Source organism: Glycine max, chromosome 5 (assembly GCF_000004515.6).
Source record: "Glycine max cultivar Williams 82 chromosome 5, Glycine_max_v4.0, whole genome shotgun sequence".
NCBI classification, from domain to species: Eukaryota; Viridiplantae; Streptophyta; class Magnoliopsida; order Fabales; family Fabaceae; genus Glycine; species Glycine max.
The window spans coordinates 35,247,950-35,271,378 of record NC_038241.2 but is presented as its reverse complement, the minus strand read 5'-3'; the positions used below and the strand labels follow the sequence as shown (position 1 = coordinate 35,271,378).

The 23,429-nt window shown below is 29.0% G+C and overlaps 1 protein-coding gene and 2 non-coding genes across 3 annotated transcripts; 2 read left to right on the top strand and 1 right to left on the bottom strand.

The window, feature by feature from the left end:
- Nucleotides 1–7,942: 7,942 nt before the first annotated feature.
- Nucleotides 7,943–8,045, top strand: MIR399D (microRNA MIR399d). Its single transcript, NR_126684.1, has one exon. It is a non-coding gene; the product is annotated as a microRNA MIR399d (primary transcript).
- A 7,103-nt stretch (nucleotides 8,046–15,148) lies between these two features.
- MIR399J (microRNA MIR399j) lies at nucleotides 15,149–15,249 on the bottom strand. The gene has a single exon (NR_161687.1). It is a non-coding gene; the product is annotated as a microRNA MIR399j (primary transcript).
- A 6,331-nt stretch (nucleotides 15,250–21,580) lies between these two features.
- On the top strand, nucleotides 21,581–22,575 carry LOC100792716 (uncharacterized). Its single transcript, XM_003524920.5, has one exon. It carries the CDS (start codon nucleotides 21,670–21,672, stop codon nucleotides 22,381–22,383), a length of 714 nt encoding a protein of 237 aa, XP_003524968.1. The 5' UTR covers nucleotides 21,581–21,669; the 3' UTR covers nucleotides 22,384–22,575.
- The last annotated feature ends 854 nt before the right edge of the window (nucleotides 22,576–23,429 follow it).

The following is a 23,429-nucleotide window of genomic DNA, read 5'->3' as shown; positions in this document are numbered from 1 at the left end:
TGAATATTCTGGGGTTAGAGTTGCTCTAACCATATTGTTTAAGAACTTGTGTTTAATTTCTAATTTCTTTTAAACATTATCAAACGAGATTTAAAAATTAATTTTCTCTTATATATTAGGAGTGAACAAATATCAGGATGGGATCGAGAAGATAGTTGCCCAAGCTACTTAATTTTTTTTTTTTTGGTGTGTGTAATCAAGATTTAGATAAATATTTGGGGTAAGTCAAATCAATCTTTTACAATAAGGCATTCTTAGTTAATTAGTATCTTAATCAGGGCTTTAAAGTACTGCTTCATGCACTTAGTGAGCATAAGTTTTGTAATATAAAAATTGGTTAAAGTGGTTCTCTTTCTCCAACACGAATATAACAAGCACATAATCCAAATTTTTGAGCTGCTTCTAGTTTCAACATAAACAACTTTTGGGTCAATTAATATATAATAATGTTTGCTAGTCACCGATATCAAATATCGCGTTTAGAAGCCAAAGAGAATGTGCTGTAGTATCTTCTTTCAGCATAATCGTGCTATTCTTTATTTCTACCTATAACAGTAAGTCTTTCTCTTTCCAACGAAATCAGATTCCTTATGAATGTATAAACACAAAATCTGAAAACATATATTCTTATTGATCACTCTCCGTTGAAAGGTACTTTAATTATGACCTAACAGGTTCATGTTCATATATAAAAGCACGTATATATAAATATTTTTCTGCGATACTTGGTTGGTTCTTTGATTATTCTATTCTATGTGATGTTCGCCACATATCATTAAATACGTTACAGTGTTACACGGCACGGGAAATGTAAGACCAGATTTGACTCGATCGGCTTATATATGTAAGTAAAGAAGTGGGCATAATTCTATAAGTTGGGTCCATGAAAAATGCTTCCAGTATGCCTAGGTTTTTCTTTGCCTCCAAGTTTGTTTTGGTGGAAATAGAGAAGAAGGAAATTGAAAAAGAAAAATATATAGAACGAAAATGTCAAATTTTTATTGTTTATTTGAGAGGAGAAATAAAAACCAAAGATGCACTCGAACAATAACAACGGGGATACTAATATATATATACATACATATATATATATATATATATATATATACACGTCTTTTGCATAGCCAAATTCTTAATGTAACATGCAACATGTACATACATTACTTTCTAATTAATAACTACATATATGTCAAGTTAGCTAAGATTGTAAGTTTGGAACGTTGATAATCAAAATAAAAAAAAATGAGTTCATGTCTTGTACAATAGTATCAGGGTGTCTCTTTGTTTTATCACTTTTAATTTATTCGAACAAAATTTAGTAAGAGTTTTGTTGTTTGTGAGCATTAAATTAAATACATTATATTTAATGGATGTGATTTAATTGATAATACATATTAAACTTGTAGAGAAAAACTTAATTCTTTTTTTAAAAGGTAAAAAAATATTATTAATTGGCATTTGATTCACAAGGTATTTCCAAATAACATTCTCAAAATACAATTGTAACATAGTCCAATGTAATCACAGTACATATGCAATGTGCCCCACCCAATACATACTTCAAAAGAAATAATATCAGTCATAATCCGTTGAGAGTGAATGCTAAAATTGTTCCATAACAATTTTTGCAAAACAATACATCCTTAAAGAGGGATGAGATACACTTCAAATCAACAATTAGTATCATAATCAATTTTAATTAAGGACCAAAACTTATAAAGATACTTCACAGTTTCACTAAGAAGGAAAAACCCTAATTATAATGGTTATAAGAAAATTAAATGTATCCTACAATAGTACTTAAAAGACATGTTTGTAATTAATATCTAATTTTGCACTTATGAAAAAAGGCAATGCAAATTAATCACCTAAGAGTATTGATTGTAAAATTAATTTAATAGAAAATTCTTATTGAAAAATATTTATCATATCAAACATATTAAAATAATTCAATATTTTCATTACTAAACAATTAAAAGTATTTAATATATAGAATATATTAAATACTCGTTAATTAATATCTTTAAAGCATTCGTTAATGTAGCCATTTAAAGAATGAATTCACAACTATATGTAATAAACTACTCAAAATTCATAGAATAGAAACATGCATTACATTACCAAAAAAAAAAAAAAAAACAATGATCACTAGAACAAATTAAAGTTTGCTTACTAAAGGTATCGCATCGTGCTCTTATTAAGCAAACAATATTGATATATATTAGAAGACTGCAAAGATTACTCCCCACAACAATGTCTCTAACAGCACCCATTCCTTACATACGTATATAGTTGTATTAATTGATTAAATCATCAATGTTTCTTTGTTTGTTTGAGATTCTACACAACTTACAGACAGTGTTTAGTTTCACTCTGGAAAAAAAAATGCCTTATGTTAAAAGTGCACCATAAAATTAATTAAACATAATTGAAACATTTGTGGTAGAAAAAAAATACACACAAGCAGGATGTTATAAACTATCAACACCCTTAATTTAATTGGTTCCATTGTGCAAAAAATTGCTTGATTTTTTTTAATGTAAAACATATTACAATTAAAATATTTTATCATTAATTCATATCAGTATATTTATTTATATTAATCTATTTATTGGCATGAATTCTTGAAGAATTTTTAGTATTTTTTTAAAAATAAGGCTACGCTCAATTAATTAGAGAAATATTAATATAAAAAAATTTAACCTCCTTGTTGAAAAGGATATATTAATTTAAATAATAGGTAACAAATAGGTCTTATCTCAACAAAGGGTATACAATAAAAAGTCTCCATGTGTTTCTTATCTTATTCAAGTCCTTTTCTGAGCTTATATGTAAGCAAATTAAGAACCAAAATTTACATCCTTCTCTTTGCCACTCTTTCCAATCAAATAATTTTTAAGAAATTATCTATAAGAATCAAACTTAGGATAAAAAAATTTATAACAATATATGAGCTTATGATAGGAAAGGAAAGTTCATGGTTTTCTTTTTCGAAAACAAAATCAAGATTTTTTATTTTTTCCATAATATAATAATTATTAATTATCTATATATTTACCAACCTGAATTCGAAAATAAAATAAAAAAAGATAAATTTTTGTGCAAGCTGATTTAGGACTTTAGTAGTTGGAAGGAAGGGTTTCAACTTTTTACAGCTAGCTAGCTTGGATGGTTACCAACACATAATGCAATCAATATGTACCATACAATCACAAACATTGCAGAAACCTACTTTCATTTCACTTTAAAAAGTTGGTTCGCGATGGATTAAATAACCATACGAAAATCCCAGAATAATTCCATAGGATATGCTGACTCTAGCAAGCCATAAATAACATTCCCAGTGACTTCCGCTTGGTATACCTTCCCAGTTGCAGATGCATTACAGGGCAAGTTCTACTTTGGCAGTTTACTATACTATGCTATATTATATATGCAATTATGCAAGCAAAGTGTGCAACCTGCCAAAGAAGATTTGCCCAGCGATTCTCCTGCGACTCTAATATCAACTGCGTCTTCTCTGAGAATAATTTTTTCTTATATTTTAATTTTCAGTGAATTTTATGTTAATTTACTCATTACTTAATTTATGCTTTGAGTTGATGAAAGTATGCGGAGCAGGAATGATACTAGTTTCATCAAGTGCTAGAGAAAGAAAGATGAGATATGGTTAAAAAAATATTTTCATGACATTTTGGTGGTGGTTTTTCCACCAAAATGAGATATCGAAACACATTTGTTTAATAAGATATTTGGTGGAAGAAATGTGTTTAATATAATTTGTACATTACAATGAAGAGCATGCATGTGAAACTTCTCTTTTACGATTAAATTGGTCATATGCGAAAATTTATCGTCTATGTTTGATTTAATAGGAATTCCAAATCCTTCCTAATTAGCTTGATATTTTTGTCTCTTTTGTTTCACATTTTTGTTACTACAAACCTTTTATTTAAATTATATTCATTAATTCATCTATGTTAAAACTCACTTTAAAAGCATAAGTGAAAGCTTTGTGATCATAAACATCTTCCCATGTGAGAGAGATTTATAATAATAATAATAATATAATTATTGGAATTTAAGTATGAAGTGATGAAGTCTCACATTGTCTAAAAATAAAAAAAATTAAATATTATATAAATGAGAAAAATATCCATAAATTTAAACTTCAAAGTTTTGGATTAAAATTTTGAATATTTTATTGGTATAGATTAAAATTAATGTAATTAATATATTTATTAAAAAAATATTAAAAAAATTAATAATTTGATTAATTTTTTTATTATTTAATTTTGATAAAATTTTATACACATCAAATAAGATAAAGTTATAGTGAATTGATAAAATTCAAAGCCTATATGAAGTTATTGAAATTAAATTGTAATAATTGGTACTAAAAAAAGTGTGATAATTGATGTAAGTTACTTTGCCAAATATTTCTTTTTGCTGTCTGTTCAACGAATTCAATGCTATATAATTTATAGTACAAAAAGTTCATTGTTTGTGCTGAATAAGCATTTATTTGAACTGCTGTGTGTTTTTTTTATATATAGTTCACTGCTGTTTAAGATTAATTCTTTTATAATTATTTTTGGAGTAATTTGATTTATCACCGTAAGAGAATGAATAAATCTGAGGAAACCAATTGTTTTTGTTAATTACTTCAATTCAAATTATCTTTAATATATGTGTAAAAGATAAAATAAAATGAAAGAAAAAGAAGAATGCTTCAACAATAAGGAAATCCTATGAAAGGTCACAATCAAAAGAATATTATGAAGGCATTGTTCCATAGGATATGCCGATTCTTACCAGTCGTAAAAAACGTTAATTAGCAGTGGAAATTACACTTCCCGGCTGCAGCTGCATTACTGAGGAAACCATAGTAGGATATGGTTTCTTCAATTACAGTAAAGCTCTTGTAGAATTGTACGTAGTTCAATTAATTCTTTAAAGTACATGTAATCATTAAGAAAAGTTTTAATTTTTTTTTATCATTAATGATAGTTTTTTTTATTTAATTTGGTGCAGAAGTAAGGGAATGTCAATTAATAGTGAAATTGAAATGAACGAACCCATTAGTGATTGGTTGCATAACGAAAACGAACTGTAATGCAGACAAATTTTATTTACAAGGATTTGAATCACGAAGTTGTCATCAGGTGATAGATTTTATCTAACTATACATATCTCTCCTAGCTCGTGCATTAGTCACATAATTAACTTCGTCCAAAAAAATACCTAGTCGAAGACAAAAAAAAAAGGAAAAGAAAAAAGATTTGGACAAATTAAACTATCTTTCCTAATAAATGTTTTTGCAGTGTTTTATTCTTTAAAAAAAATTAAATTATCTTATCCTAAGTAGTTATTGGAATAGTTTGCTTAACCTTATTTTTTAAAATAATTATTTTTTAAAATAAAATTAAATAAATAGTTTTATGATTTTCTAATGTATTTGTTTAAATTATTTTTTATTTAAAATAAACAGTTTTTTTTTTGCTTTTTTTAAAAAAATAAATTTTATCTACTTTTAAAAAAATTACTTATATTAAAACAGTTTTTGTAATTTTTTTAAAGTTTATACAAACTTATATATATATATATATATATATATATAATAAATGTATTATAAAAATATTTTCTGCCTTATTAACATAAGTAATTATTCTTAACATAAGCAATGCTTCCTAATGGAAGTCCAACTATATTAAAATGGTGCGTGATTTATTATAAATTCTGATATATGTATATAATTCTTATGATAAAAAAATCCTAGAAATAGTTAATTATTGTAGCTAATTAGAAACTCATTCTGTTAACTTTGAGGGGATGATCATTACAAGATGACTTAATGATTTTGGGTGTGAATTTTCACATTCAATTGATCCTTTAAAAAACTATAACTAATACTCTCTTTTTCCCCAATCTTTGGTTATTTTAGTATTTTGTATTTGTTTCAAAACTTTGATTATTTTAAAATTCCATTATGTAACTGTACATTTTATTCTAGAATAAATTATACTAATTGTCTCTGAAATTACACAAAACTCTTTATTTTGTTAACATTTACAAAAAGATCTTTCTTATTTGTAATATATTTTTCAAATAATTAAAGGAGTTGATGTAGGAATAAAAAAACAAGAAGGACTTATGTAATTCTATAAAACTTAGAGATTGATTAATATAATTTACTCTTTCCTCTTCTAACTATGCCCTTACATATGGTGAAGTATTAATTAAGATTATTTTAGTGAAATATTAATAACTTTAATTTTACGAGATACTGTGATGAAGCATTAATATTATTTCGTAGTAAAATTTGCATTGAAAAAAGAAGTAGTTGAAAATAATATAGAAATTTGTAAAATAATAAATGAGGAAATTTAGATATAAAGTTGTATAAATTAAATATATTTTTTAACACGTGTAAAAATCTTAAACAACTAAAGATTAAAAATGAAGGTAGTAACAAGGTGTTAATTATAAGTATCACTGAGTTTTTATTTTTCTTAAAAAAAATCCTCTGACAAAGGCTTATTCATTTCATGATTGCTCATATATATAATAATTGCAATATAAGAGAATACATTTAGTTTTTCCACTTGAATGGATTCATTTTTTCGTATATGGCATTTACAGATTTGGATCATCAAAGCAGGAGCAGTACCTAATTAAAGTGAGCTTCATGCAATTTAGGGATAGAGCATACGTTTCACATACAACTCATTAAAATCTCTTTCATTCTTTCCGACATAAGCAAAGAATCCAAATCCATGCGCTGCTTCTAGTTTCTTCATAAACAACTTTTGTTTTCCATTATTTATTTGATAGCACAGATAGCTAACCTTGTGCTTGAGAACTTCGCCTATAGTATCTTCTTTTCTCACAGCAGCATAATTCATCGCTTATTCTCTTTCTATTTGCACTTCTTTTCCTTTCCAACAATATTCAGATTCCTTAATTCTTTAAACCTAAATAAATAAATAAATCAAGTTCCTTTTGATGAATGTATAAGCAGAAAATCTAAAACCATATATTCTTGTTGGTCACCCTAAGCTTGAAACGTGAAAAGGTACATTGCTTAAGCCGGCCTCCAGGAGCCAAAGTGCTTATGATGGCTTTCTCGTGCTTTCTTTTTCAAAAGAAAAAAGAGGTCAAGATTCTACTTTGATCCCTTGTGATTTGATTAGGTGCTGCAGCTGCGAGAAAAATGAAGGTAGCACACGTTTAATGATATGTAATTTTAACTTCATATTAATTATTAAATAATTTAAATTAAACATAACTTTTACTTAGTCAGTAATTACTTTAGATTTTTTCAAGTTCTTCCAATAAAAAAGTATTTTGTTATCAATAATAAATAAATATTAACATTTTAACACCCTATACAAATATAAATTCTCCGGCAAAAAAAGGGAAAAGCCTTTGGAGTTTGGAGAGGTCGCCAATGCAACATGTATGTACCATGCCATCTTGAATTTAATTTTCGTAGTCAATTTATTTACTTCTGTTTTTACTTTTAATATATAAAATTGTCACCTTATTTTTTTATATATTTTTTGTTTCCAAATATTTATATAGGAAATACAGAAAAAAAATGATGGTTTTTTTTTTCCAATTTCTATACAAATATTTGAAAATAGAAACACACACACATATATATATATATATATAAAAGGTACGTGACAGTTTTGTCAATTCAAAGCTAAAACAAAAATGAAGTAGAGGTAAAATTGCTAGCTCTAAATTTTTTTAACCTTTTGATTTTCCTTTTGTACTGCCAAAAGGGATATATGGTTCCTAGACAAAGGAATAAAACCGTATGAAACACAAAATGGAAGGCATTGTTCTATAGGATATACCCATTCTAGCAAGCCATAAATAATCTTCCCAGTATCCATCCTTAATGTGTGTCATCTTTAGTTTACTAGTTGTTTTGTGGGTGCATTACAGGGCAAGTTCTCTTTGGCAGGTACCAACAAGCTATGCAATACTATATGTGTGTGCAATCTGCCAAAGGAGATTTGCCCAGCAATTCTCCTGCAACTCTTTTTTAATTTAATTAATGCATGTGCGGGATTCATCTGATTCTCCAGTAAAACATTCACTGTAGTGGTTGAAACTTGAAGGTGATGCATGTGCTACGTTCATTTTTGAGGACTTGCATGAGGTCCTCTTTTTTTTCTTCTCATAATTGCTTTTTGCTTACAGTAAGGTGAATAGTCCGTTTCAATTTAAAGTATGTGTACTTTACATTATCCTGTTTTTAAATTTACTTCGTCACTGTTTAAGCTATCAAGAGTGAACAAGTATCTTAAACGAGAAAAGGGTACTTGCACCTTTTTTGTGTGTCCGACAAGGTTTAGACTAATGCACTAGTTTAGTATTAAATTTGCATGCATTACTAGGTTTTATGCATTAGACAATTTTTTTTTTTATCAATGACAACAGTAAATATTAAACCTAAGAATTCATGCATATCATTCTAATTTAGTTCCTATCATTAAGCCGATCTTAGTGTATCAAATCATACTATTAATATTTTTTTATTATCATAATATTAATATAGATTATAATATCTATATCAACAGTTCGTTAAACAAAAACTATACTAGTTAACCAAACAATCCAAATTAGTGTATTTTTAATGCTTCATTGGCATTGGTTTCGATTTTAATTATGTCATTCAAATCTCATTTGATGGATAACCCTATATCCATGTACTAATGTCTAATAACTCCATCTAGTTGGAGTATACATATTTCACGGGTTACAATTAGCTTAGAGCATAGGATTATGCAAGATTTATGGATGGTTCTTTGAATTCATAATGTTGCAGATTTCACATTAACTAAAGATATACTTAAAGAAGAATATATAAGTCCAGGGATAAAAATTATCTTACAAGTTAATTTTATAAAGTTCAATCAATTAGGTAAATTCAAAATTTTAAGATGATATTAAAATTTATTGTAGGAATTCTTGTTGGACACATCAATCATATCACTTGCTAATAAATTGTTATAGGACCATCCACATATATTCAGATGTACAAATTAACTTCATACTTGAGATGTCCAAACCTTGATGTAAGGGGGTGTTGAAGATCTCACATCGACTAAAAATATGATATTTTTTCTTTACTTAATTTCATGTTATTTTGTAATTGTTGGTGGACATTTTTAATTAACGATCATTTGGACCAAAAAAAAATTAGCACAGAATTATTTTTATCTTTATCTAATTGGAAATCTTGACTATTTACTTAGATTCAATAAAAATTTAATCCTCCAACCTTATGTTAGTCCAAGTGGAAGGATTTAGACATCTTAAGCAGTGTTTTGGATTTGAGTTTTGTGGGGGGGGAAAGGTGATTAGAAAGAAAGATCATATTCACTAAGATGTTTTATCATATTTTTTTATCAAGATTAATCATTAACAAAGTTAATTAATACTTTGTACTTATAACATGAAATAAAAAAAACTCAATAACATCTCATTAAATTCAAATTCAATCCAAAAATAATATATGAAATAAGATTGAGTCAATTTAATTTATTTATATAATATATTAATTTTAACATTATATATAGCTGAATTATAAAATTAAAAAAAAAACTAAAATTAATGTAACTTTTTTGTTACCACAATAATTATTGCCATTAACTCTCTTGTAGAACCATTTGGATAGTTTTCTTCAAAATATGCTGTTGGGTTTAAATTTTAATTAAAAATAAATTCATCAAAATTAACTTTAGAAAAGATATTACTTAATAGGACAGGATGGATCAAAATCCCTAATTGAAAACACTTTTTATGTTGGATTCGGATTCTATGCAGTCGGAGAAAACATGCATTCATGCAGTCGCGCGAATAATAAAAACCATCTGATGAAGATCTGACGGTCCATATTTCCGACTGTGTGACAGTAGGGAATCCAAATCCTTTCATGTTGTGGTTGGTCAACCAAAAACCTTGTAGTATTAATGATAAAAGTGGCCATAAAAATTAAAGGAAAACCTCAATTACAAGTTGTAAATTTCAACTTATATTATAATTTAGAACAATCAATGCTGTCTAATTAAGAAGGCTTGTAGTTGTGAAGCAACGTATCATGCTGAGTGGCCGGGCGATTCTTGTTTGGCAGAAAATATCATATCTCAAGCAAGAGTGTAGCTGTAATCTGCCAAATTAAAGGATATTTGCACTGTTATTAATTGTTCTCTACCTGTGAAGTATACCAATTAACCATTTTGCTTGTACTGGTATATGCTACGGATTATCCTTCGGGAACTCCTTTGTGTTGTGTCTGCTGTTGCTGTCATGGTCCCCCTTGCTGTGATAAAGTTCTTCATTCAACCAACCTTACTAAAAGGTCCTTACAGTTGGAAATTAATTTGAAGCATTTTATGATTTGTCATTAGTTAGTTTTGTATTTTTCTTTAAATTAAACATGCACAACTTAATGCCAGTCTGACTAGAAAATAATGCATCTTCCATAGTTAATTGCACCATTTTTGTATCACATATTTTGGTTCCATGATTACCACTGAAGGACTACAGTGTAGTTTGAACCACTACAATATTTTTTTTAAGGCATGCAGGCTCGCCCCCTGGTCTCATATATTATCCTATATATCAACCCACACTGATATAGTAGATAAACGAAATATATTAGATAAGACTAGTTTAGATAAACTTTTCATAAACATTATTGGAGAGGAGGCTAAAATAAATTAAGAAGATAAAATGAATGATTTTTTAATAAGTTAAAATCAACCTACACAACTCAGTTGTAAGAAAAAGCTTTTCGAGAAACATAGATGTATAAATTTATTTTAACTTGTAGAAGTGATTATTACGAGATTTATCAAATAAATTGATTCTTATTAATTGGTCAATTTCGTATTATTTGAAGTCACAAGTTGAACAACCTAAGTAATGAATTGATTCTTTTAGATTCCTCTTTCTCAAATTCATTGTTTTTAAAGGTCTGCTTGATAAAGTTTTTTTTTTTCTTTTTTCTCCACTATTTTACCTTAAACAGTGCATATCATTCACATATGGATCACAGGAAAGGAATTGCCAACCTTCGGTTAACAAATTTAGCGTGTTCCTGGGATTCCTTTGGTGATAGTGGAAAATGTCACCATTCAACCACATTATGATGTTTTAGTCTACAATAATTGCGGAAAATAAAGTATAAAGGACTGCTTTAGTCATGCAATATTGTAAAATTTCAAAGAACAAAGAATTTTTTTTGGATATACTGAAATGGCAACAGCACATACTAAGTTAAATCTAGTGAACTGTAATCTTTACAACCAAAAGTTCTGGAGAATGATTTCATGGAAATCAAGAATAATTTGTCAATTTTATTGAAATTTAAAAATTCACATGTTCTTCTGATCACAAAAGGATTAATTGTCAACAAACTGACACGACAGAGAGGAGAGAAAGTAAGGCATAGCACAAACATATGGATCTTCCTCCTCAGCAAGCTTATTCTCTTTTTCTTTCACCTTTCACGATTGATATTCTAAAGTACTGAAAAGTTAAATACCTATATTATATATGATACAACCCTTTCTGCTCTTGGTCAGTTTTTAAAGTTTTATTCTGCTACTAGTGATTGACCCTTTAAAGTGTGAGGGGCTGCATTAATGGAAGGGCAAGATTAAATGGTAATGCATTAGATCAATACAAACTTACAGGTCTGAAGTTATAGTTATTTAAAAAAGTTGTTCATCTATATGCATGACACCTACAGAAACAATGAGATGAAGTAAGGCGTAAAAAGTTGGATTTAACTCCTCTGAAGTAAGAATTTTCAGTTTAAACAATAAAGTATATTGATAGCCATTGATTAGAACACCAACTGTTGAGATTGTGATCAAATACACATGCACGTGTATGATAAACAATAAGGCTAGGATCTCAATAGTTAATTTTCTAATCAATGACTGATGTCTATAATATAGCTAATTTTAATCATCTAAAGTGTATTCCCTTACTTTCCTTCTAAAGTTAACAAGTATTAAGCATAAAATCATATTAAGGGAGAAGTTCGTAATTCATAAGAGACTAATTAATCTACATTATTTTTCTGGTTGTATCCTAGCCTGAAAGTACAAGTTTGGTAGATTTCTTTCCGGAACTAAGTTTTCCAGAATCTGACTCTTAATTTCGCATGACAAACCAATGCTCAGCCCCAACTCTGTTTATTGGATAGAGATCATAATGCATGGATGCAATACTTGCGACAATGTGCTCTGGCAATGATCACACTAATTTTATGAAGACAAAGTATAAGTGCACACCAGTAGTATGACTTAACTCTACTTATTATCTTCAGTATGTCTTTCCCAACGTACTAATGCTTTTCTTCTATGATTTTCAAGTGAGGATGTTCACTATACTAGCAAGTTATTAAGTTCAAGAGATGCAACGCTTCATACCAGATGGTGAAAGGCTTTTTTCAAGACTTTTTTCTGTCTTCTACTCATAATTGAACAGAAACAAATATAAAATATATGCAAAATTTGGCCTCTTAAAAGTTGCATAAGGTCGATCAGAATTTCTTATTAGATTGTCAAAAAATTAAAAATCTTGAATTTCTTTTAGTGGTTATATTTAAGACATTGTGGGTTGGCGGTCAGTGCTGTTTAACTATTGACTAATGCGACTAAAATGATCTGATATCTTTACCATCAAATAAATAAGGAAAAATAATCATTGAAAAAATTATTCATTGCCTTTCATGTTCTCAAGCTCAAACATGTAAAATTATAGTTTGTAATTTTGTACGGGCAAAAACTTCTTCTAAGAAGGTGTTAACTCATGACAACTGCACCAAATTGTCACAAGTAGTAAAGTAAGACGGAAGTTCGAATGTAAAGTGCACAGGATTTTGTTTGTACTAAGATTGGTGCAAACTTAATTTTTAAGCAATTAGAGAGTAGAAGAGATAAAAATTTGTAAGTGTGGAATTGAAGGGCAAAAGTAGAAGACAAAAAAAAAACAATAGTTTGAATGCAAAAGATGAATTTAGAATGCAAATGTGATGGGGCCTAGCATGCCAAAACTACTTGTGATGTAATATTAATAATTTTTCTTTATATAATGTTATCCCTATTTTCACTCATATATGTGATATTCTATCTTTGGTTTCTCGTGTGAAGAACCTAATTTATCTATTTTTCTCTCTCAAATTTATTTACAAAGATAAAAACAGTAAATTACATTAATATAAAAATGCATAAAATAGGCTAAACAAGTATCACTTTATTTTTAGCAATGATTTCATTTAGATGTCTTTTCTCGGTTCTCAGAAACTAACCGTTTTTTAATGTATTATCCTCTAAACAATACATGAGCATAGGTGATCAGGCCATAATCAATAAACAAATAAACACAGAAAAAAGCAATGGATTGCATTAAATAGATACTAGGAAAGAATTACATTACAAAAGTTGGTCTGCAAGGCTTCCAACAATGGGGTTTAGCCTCTTGCTGTCATGAGAGGCTTCACACTTTAGGGACTGATGTGAATAGGAAAAGGGAAGGGATGGATAAAAGAAAAGAAGGGAAGAATGGGTAGAGAATGAGAGTTTCCCCTACTAGAGATGCTCAGACTTTGGATGTATTCAATAGAGAGCTTCAAGTGTATCTTTTCCTTCTATTTCCTACTCATTTTGTAGGCCTAGGGTAGCTTAAAATTCACGCGACCTCGTGCTGAACGCGCACTTCTGGGCTTAATGGGAATGACGGTGTGATCATGCGCTGAGAGCAGAAACATATGGGCTTAACGAGTATAGTGGCGATCACACGTTTAGCCTGGGATTCACGCTAAGCACACCTTTGGACTTTCTTGGGGGCCTTTTTCGCGCCAAGTGTAAACTTCGCTAAGCGAGGAGACGCACTGGGCATGCCTTGTGCGCTAAACGAGTTGTTCTAATCTTTAACTTTTCTTCAAGTTTTTTTCATCAATTTTACTCCAAAACACTAAATTTTCTTCTTTTGAATCTTGTCTGGTAAAAAATTACAATAATATTAAATTTCTCATTATTTCATTAAAAATAACAGTAAACTAAAAGAATTCTAATTGTTTTTAACCAAAATTAACTATCAATTAAACTCAAATTTCGCAGTTACAAGAATAGAATATGAACTTAGTCTCCATTAATAATGTTGAGCTAGATGGACCTAAAAGGGATAAATGAGGAAAAAAGACAGTATAGAAGAAACTAAACCGAGTTGGCATGCAGCAAACGCCGGCTTAGTCCAATCAATGCTTGAAAATTGCTTGTTTGGATTACAAGCGAAAATGAATTTCAATACGGGCACATGTTTAATTATGGCACACATACTAATCACTTTCAAAGGTGTAAAGTCAATTCTGCCAAAAATCTAAAACAAATAGGCTCTTAGATGCTGCTTGTGCATCATGTCTGAATCAGTCTGATGGATTTTCTGCGTTATCAACAATTTTTATCATAATGATACCTTCAGATATAATCGCTCATATAGTTATACTGGACATCAGTCTGTTTATTCTTTCAATATACATTTGAATTTTTGTGTACGAACATTTGATTTTTATTATCATAATGAATAACTAAACGTTATGCAAACGAAACCCTCATATTGGCCATGTGATTTGGGGTGTTATTCTAGTAAATGCAAAACATTTGAATGTGAAATAACACATGGAATTTATTTAAACTGAAATGGTGACGGATAGATTTTGACATTTGAATATTTCTCGAGACGAATTAGAAAAAGTAAGATATACGCATCAAATATCAATGCTCCCTAATAAAAGGTACATTAGCAATGCAGCAAGCGAAGTTGCTAACTGAAGCTTCTCTTTTTGTTAACTTCACAGTATAGTGCTTAAGCATCTTCATTTGCTACATGACACTAGATGAAACTGGAAATGCTGGCCAATTGTCTCAGAAAATCTCTGATTGTTGGCTATCTTTCTATCATTTTGATCTCCATGTCTCATAAAAGTGAAACTCCTCCATGTCCATCAGCCACATATTGAAAGGAAAACCGTTAGTAAACAGGAAAGAAATTAATTAAATACAGTCATAGAAGAAGATAGAAAATAGCCAACACAATGCATTTAGTCTGAAACTGTTAAAAAATGGCAGGGCAAATCTCCTTTGGCAAACCAGAAGCATGCATGTTCAAGCCCTCTACTTCTCTCTGCCACTGGAGATTTGCTCTATCATTCCTCAACAGCACATTTATGTATCACACTTCCAACAACAAATTTGTGTCTGAGGCAATCATCATAAAATGGAAGGCTATTTATAGGTAGCTATGAGCACCTAACTTGGATATGCCACTGATAAGCATTAGGAGCAGGCAGCATATGCCGGTACAATTCCATTGTAAGGTTCTTGTTATTTACTGGTCCAAATTCTTTCACCATCAATCCCTTTCAAAAACAAGGATTTGTCTATATCACGATTTTCTATCAGATGCTTTTCCTATGTAGGAATTGGTCATAAACAATTTATGTATATACATGCATGAAATGAACTATCAGTACTTATGCATCTGTAGTTTATGCATGCAGAAGTGGACTTCCTTTTCATGCGGATTATAAGTCCATATTATGATGTGTTAATCAATCCAAAACAAAATTTCAGGTGAATAAAATTAAAGGTGTAAAGAGTCTAGCAGCCACTAACTTTGGATTACAGACTGTTGGGTAGGACGATAAAGCTTAATGAGATTACTATGGGGATTACAAGGCATTACAAATTTTTCTAATCTTTGACCAAGTTGATGTTCAAGGCCACACTTCATTACTCTGGTATATCAATCATTTCTTAGAGGTGTCCACGCCCACTATGAAGAATTCAACGCTGAATTGCTATTTTGCTAGTTGAACCTGTTCTTAAGCATAACTACACAGTGGAAGAGAATTTGCTTTACAATTCACGAATTTATTGTAAAAATTTAAATGAAGATTTGCTTACATTACTTGATTAATTTCTACCTACTTCCAGAGGTTCTTTGACATTCGTGCACTTCTCCTATGAAATTTGCTGTCAGATTGTCACCATAAACAGAAGAAAAGAAAAGATTCTCCATTTACAACAGGTATGAGTATGTACTATGTACATAAGAATAAACCGGTCTCATAATAATTTAGCTAAAAATATCTCTTTGTTTCGAAGACCACCCTGATTAAAAGAGGAAAGAGAGATAGACAAGTGAGGTAAAACAAAACAAATCCTCTAGATAACCTTGGTCTTTCAACATACAAATTGCCTCAGGCTGTTGCACTTTCATTGCTTGAATCAGGGCAATATATCGCTGAGCCAGAGCATAATTTAACACAAGATCAACTGATTTTCTCTAACAGCTCAAATTTACCTAGAAATTCATATGACTACATGCATACGTACATAGGTACATAAGCAGATCCATATACATACATACATACATGTATATATTTATGTATGTATAATTTTATTGAGAAAGTATTTCTAAATGGAATTTCAAAGTGTCAGCTGCACTGGTTACTCACTATACTACACAAGCCATATGATATCAGCAATCGCTAATACATTTAGTCACTTCAATGGAAAGATCACATTGATTTTTGAAAGCAGACAATATCATTAAACTTGTCATTTCAGAATTTGGTAATGCATGCTTGTGAAAAAAAGAAGGGGGGTTGATTTTTCAACCTTGACATAGAGAATTGGACATAGTTCTGGAATAGGTATTTACTACCAGCATATTCTTAACTTAAAGTGAACAGAAAACACTAGAAAAGGAATAGAGAAGAATTATGCCTTTCATATGGATGGAATTTTCTTCGTCACGGATTCACATTTCATTGCGTGTTCTGTTTGTGTAGAGACATGTTTGTTGATTAAAAATTAAATGCAAGGAATTTCAGAAGAAAAACCTGTGGTACCAATCTCACAGTAAAAGTGCATTAGCTGTGAGACTAAAGGCACATGATGGACCACTTTCTTTGTTGTAACTAGTTGTTGAGCAGAGGATGTGCTGGAAATATCCTTAGTCTTGTGCGATGCATGTCCTAGTTTTATCACCCCCTACACTATATATAGACATGGATACCCAGAAATTGGTTATCGAAAAGCAAACTCATGTGCAGATGCATTACTGGGAAATGACTTTTTGGCAGTTGAATTGAACATTCAGCTGCTTGACATTCAGGCCATGAAGCGAAAAAGCTATGTTCACCGCCGCCAAAGAGGATTTGCCCTACAATTCATCCTGCACACATTAATTATTTTCATATATCAAGAAAGGTGTATATATATTATGTACATGCGTAATGCATGCAAAGTGTGAAGCATTTGCTTTTTTTTTCTTTTTTGCAACTTTTTTTTTGGTCTAGGTGTCTTCCATTGGAGGCTTGATCGAGTTTGGTAAAATCAGTACGGATGAAAAAATTTCTCTTTCTAAGCTACATACTTATGTCTTCAAATCTTTCATTAAGTTAAAACAACTTCATCCACATTAGGATGAACTCAGGTTCCACATAGAATCGACGGGTTTTTAAGTTATAATATTTACATCAAATCTAATATTTTTTAGAGTAATGATCACAAACATTCCATTATTTTAGATATCTTATTAATATTTTTCATTTCTTTCTATCACATCATAAATCTTATTAGATTTATATATTTTTATTTCTCTAGGTGTTTAAGTGATGACATGGATATTCGCATAATATTTTTCTATTTTTTAATTCCTCTTTTAGTGCACTCATTTTTATGTTCATTTTTATTTATTTTCTCATCCCTCTATATCACATTATAAACCTTATGATTTAGAATCTTAATTTTCGTGCATTCTTAAATATTAAACACATCACTAATGCTCTTAATTTTTCTGGATCTCTCTATTCCTATCACATCATCTATCATATTAATATTTATCTCTATCGCTCTCAGAGAGTGTGGTGTCAAAAACAATTATTTTCTACAATTTATTAATTTTCTCTCATTTATGTTTTTCTGGGGTGTATACATATTAAATGAGTGTTAAATTTTTTTTCCTATTTATACATCCATATGTCACACTCCAAGATAGGTGTCAAGTAATCATTGAGAAGGGAGGGAACCGGCTGGTCGAGAAAAGTGTATAAATTGGTTTAAATATTTTTATATTTGTTTTGTATTCCAAAGAATAAAAAATATATTAAGTAAGTAATTTTATAGTATTTTATAAGTAATTTATATATATATATATATATATATATATATATATATATATATATATATATATTCATAATTAAGAAAGCACATTATAATGCTCAGTTTAATCATTTAAATATTTAGCCATGCAAACAACTTTTGTGAATGATTGACGAATCTTTTTATGTCTCTCCTCTGTAAGTAAAAATTTGCACACAAATTTTGTATCAAAATAATGATACATAAATCATTCATAATTTTATATTTTTTATTAATATTTTTTACTTTTTAAATTTTATATTTTATATTTTATACTCTTTAAATATTAAATAACATATTGAGTATTCATCAAACATTTGCCTTTGCTTCTAGCTACAAAGCTATGTCTTAGTAGAGACACAATTTTTTTTTAATGAAACAGAGACACAATTAGCACGTGTGGACAATTGGAGACTTGAATCCGGAATTCCCAGTTACCAATCACACAGTTTATTACAAGAATATTCTTCATAGGAAATTATGTTATCCTAGTCCGTTTGTTTCATTCAATATTTGTGATAATATATATATATATATATATATATATATATATATATATATATATATATATAATATTTATTACTTTTCTTCACAGATATATCTAAATTCTAAATAATATTATTAATGTAGACTATAGAGAGAGGGAAAGAGGATGCATTAAGTGAGAACTCTTGAATATTATGAGAAATAAAAATAATAAATTTGAGTCATATAAACACATGACTACTTAAATAAATCATATACATTTTTCTTTTAATTTTGATAATTCAAATATGACCTAATAGTTTATATTTATAATTTTTATGTCAAAATAATAATAATAAGAGTTCTCACTTAATATGTTTCCCATATATACAAAATTAATTAATGCAACAATTAAATTAAAAAAAATTATAAAGCAAATTAAGTTAAAAAAGTTCATGGAAATAAAAAAAAAAAAGTGGATATTGCATTGTACTACTTTATTTTAGTAACAGATAATATGTTATTTAAAATATAAGCAAATGTCATCTGCTAGAAAATAATTCAACGAGTAATTATGTGAAATTCGATATACATTCATATAAAATACTTTGTAATTCCCACTAATTGTGAAAAGTTGAATCGGTTTATGTTTTGTTTTGGATAAAGATTATATATGTTCGTTCAAATAATGTATATCACTTTAGTTTTTTTGTTTAATCCTCTTACTTATAAGAAAAAATAAACTCTAACTAATTTAAAATTTAGTCAAAAAATAAAAAAAAATAATAGAGAATTATTTTTTTAAAAGATTAAATTTAAATTATATTCAAATGATTCAACCTTAACTTTAATATTTTAATAATTTGTATTCAATCATTTGGTTATATCACTTTCATTATTATGTTATAAATACAAAATATTTATTAATTTTATTAATAATAAACTTGATTTATCAGTCTCGGAGGATCCCGTACTACGTATAATGAGTTTGACATTGTTGTGAAATGTATTTATTTTCAGATTGTCTCGACGTTTTAAAAGAAATTCTGCTGCCTAATTTTTACTATTTAGTATTTACTAAAGGACCCTTTCGAACTTAGTTTTGGAATACAATAAATATTTTGAATTTGACTACCAATAATGCGTGTCCGAATGAATATTTTATTTGTATAGATGCACACGTGACTGGGCAAATAATAGTCAACACCTGATAAATATTTTATTTATTTTCAGATTCACACGTAAAGTTAACGAGATAAAAAGAGAAATTCATCCCGTTAGTAACAAAAGACTCATATGTTATTGATAAGTAATTTATAAATATTTCTGCAAACATTTATTCAAGAATGAGGTTTATCCGGTTTAAAAAAAATTAAAATTTAATTCATTTAAACTTTTTTTATATATATAAAAAAGAAATTAAAACATAAATCAGTACTATCTTTTACAAGTAGGTACACCGTACACGACATCAGTATTCCCATACCATTACGTGTTATAAAGCAATGCAGGCGTGTAGCGAATTTTTTTATACAAAAATTCATATCTTTATATTAATTATTCCCTGTATCGAAAAAAAAATATTAATTATTCCCTGATTCCCCCTTTCTCTGTATGACATTGATTTTACTAACAGTCCCAAGTGTGCTATTGTTGTTCACACGTGATCTGAGTTAAAGCTATAATATAATTGGTTGATGCCTAATTTATCATAATGTAAAGCTTTTTTATATTGATCTCGTGTAGGTTATGTATCAAAAAGCAAAAACCACGTGTACCTTAATTTAACTCAAATTATTAACTACTTTGAAGCATTCCCGTGTGTGGTCCTTCTAATCCTATTAATTATAAAAAAAAATAATTACTCATTTAATTTCAAATTTATTCCTTTAGTTCATATGATTATTTTTTTAATTATTAAAATTTAATAAATAGATCTTTTATCCCTGAAATTTACATTTTAATTTTCAAAAAACTTCTGTAATTTAAATTTTTTAACTTTATTAATTAAAATATTTTAATGACAGTGATCTTTTGAAAATTAAAATATAAACATCAAGAATTAAAAAATTTATTTATTAATTATAAAATTTTAAAAAAATAAATTTAAAAATTATAAAAATTAAATGAATAATTAAACTTACAAAATATTAATTACACTAAAGAGACTAGAGGGGGAATATTATTACATATAAAAACTCATTTTCAAACATGAGTCTATCACAAGAGTCAAAATGTTTGGACTAAACACTGTAATAAAAAAAAAAGTATGAGAAAAACAAACAAGAAAGACACTAAAACATGCAAGAGATCTTGAATTCTAGCAACCACAGTGACATGCGCAATTCAAGTTTGTGTAATTTGGAAGCAACCCACAATAATTGTTGTAGTTAGAACCATTAATTTTACATCAAAACGGTTTGGTGTAATCATCAAACAAACAAGAAGAAATGAAAACCAGTAAAATGTCAGAATCCAAGAGATAATAAGATAAACATTAGTGGTTGATAAGTAATTTGATGTCAAATTGTTGACAAAATCCCCAACCTTATATCTAGCTTTATCTAGTAGCATCCATAATTCACTGTTCCACCTCAATCAATTAACCCTTCCTTTTACCTATTCATAAACCCACCTAATTCCAAACAGTATTTCCCTAACGACGGAATCAATAATTTTCACTCGGCAAAATAGAAAATAATATTCCCACAAAGTTATACCACACACGAATTGAAAAAGACATGTTTCAAAATTACTTAATTCAAAACGTGTAGACAAATAAACAATTGGTTTAGAATTTTGTAATTAGAGGGTAAAATGAAGGGCAATATGGTCATGAAACATGGTATATATATTCTAGTTATCTACATGGACTATGTAATTCACTTCCGCTAACACGCAATTCACAAATCACAAATCACAAAGGTCTTTTCATTTCTGCTGATTATCCTCTTCAGCCGCCATGGAATCGGAGGCTGTCTTGAACCTCTTTGATTCTTGCTGGTTTGAGGTTAACATTTTGAAGACAAATTCAAGTCCTCACACATCAATTACAAGTTATAAAGAAAGTTTAGATTATGAGATAAAAGAAGAAGAAGAAGAACCAAAGCTACCCTTGATCCGAACCAGCCACACCAGATCCATGAGTGACCAATTATCCATGATAACGACAAGCTTCAACCATGATTCTCTGTCACCAGACTCAGTGCTTCTTCTCCATCCAAAGCTCCAAATCATTCTCTCAGGAAAAGAAGCCACTGACTCAGAATCTGATGAGGTGTTGTGTCCCAAGAAGAACAAAAAAATCTCAAGCAATGGAACTAGGAAGAGGAGGGAGAGCAAGAGTTTGTCAGACCTTGAATTTGAGGAGCTAAAAGGGTTCATGGATCTGGGTTTTGTTTTCTCAGAGGAGGATAAAGACTCAAGCTTGGCTTCAATTATTCCTGGGTTGCAAAGGCTAGGGAAAAAGGAAGAGGAAAAAGAAGAAGATGATGATTGTGATGAGATAAGTGTTCCAAGGCCTTACCTTTCTGAAGCATGGGAGGTTCAGGAATGTGATAGGAGAAAAAAAGAGAACCCTTTGGTGAATTGGAAAATGCCTGCTATCAACAATGAAACTGACATGAAAGAAAGTCTCAGATGGTGGGCTCACACTGTTGCTTCCACTGTCAGATGATGATGAACTTCTTCATAATCCAAAAATTTTCTTCTTTTTCTTTCGTTTCATATATACATTTTCCTTGTTCTTTTTTCAATTTTTCTATGTATTTATTCCCTTTTCTAAAATTTTTTCTGGAATCTGGCATTCCACAAAATTTGTTACATGTAATTTTAGATAAAAAGAGAGGAAATTTCATTTTGCATTTCAGATTTATTGGTTCAATGTGTACTTATGTAGGTCCTGGGACAAATTTTGTTATGGTGCTCATGGTAGGTCTGAATACTTCTGCTTCTTAGATGTTAGGTTGATGGTGAACAAACTTTTTTTTTTTTTGTCTTGCTTGTTTGGCTAAGGAATTTACAATGCAATTGATAGGTAATTAGATATTAAAAGCAGAAAATAGAGTTTTACAGAATTAGATGATGATTTCAGTTCATAAGAACATACTAATAATAATTGGCTGAACCATAATGGGGAATTAAAAATAGTAGCATCACTTTAAATATCAGAAGCATTTAATTGTTTCTCCTCCGTTGCATTTATCTGTAAATTCTGTGAGTATCACATTTTTGTGCAGCTGATACACTCTTATCCTTTATTCCCTCATAGCCCGGAGATATAAGATTGATTTATTGGGGAAGGAAGGATAGGTGGTAGATTCTCCTTCTATAAAAAAAAGTAACAATCCTAATAATAATATTTGTTGATAATAAAAATATATCGCAGAACCTGTTGTACTGTCGAAAACATGCGTAGACCGAATCTAAAGAGTAACCAAAAAATTATTTTTAAGAAATCTTGTATGTATTACTTTTATCAACTAAGGCTTTTGTTTCTTTTTTTCAGGAATGAATTGGATGATTCATTCCAGCAAAGCAGGCAAAGCATGGACATCGGAATCAATCTTTTGATCCAACATCAGAATCAATCTAGGCTGTGATCAAACAAACTTTATTGTTACATATTTTACAAATATATATATTATATATCACATTAATTTTAAGGATAAAATATATTTTAGGTCTTTTAATTTTCAATCAAAATTAATCTTAATTCCTATT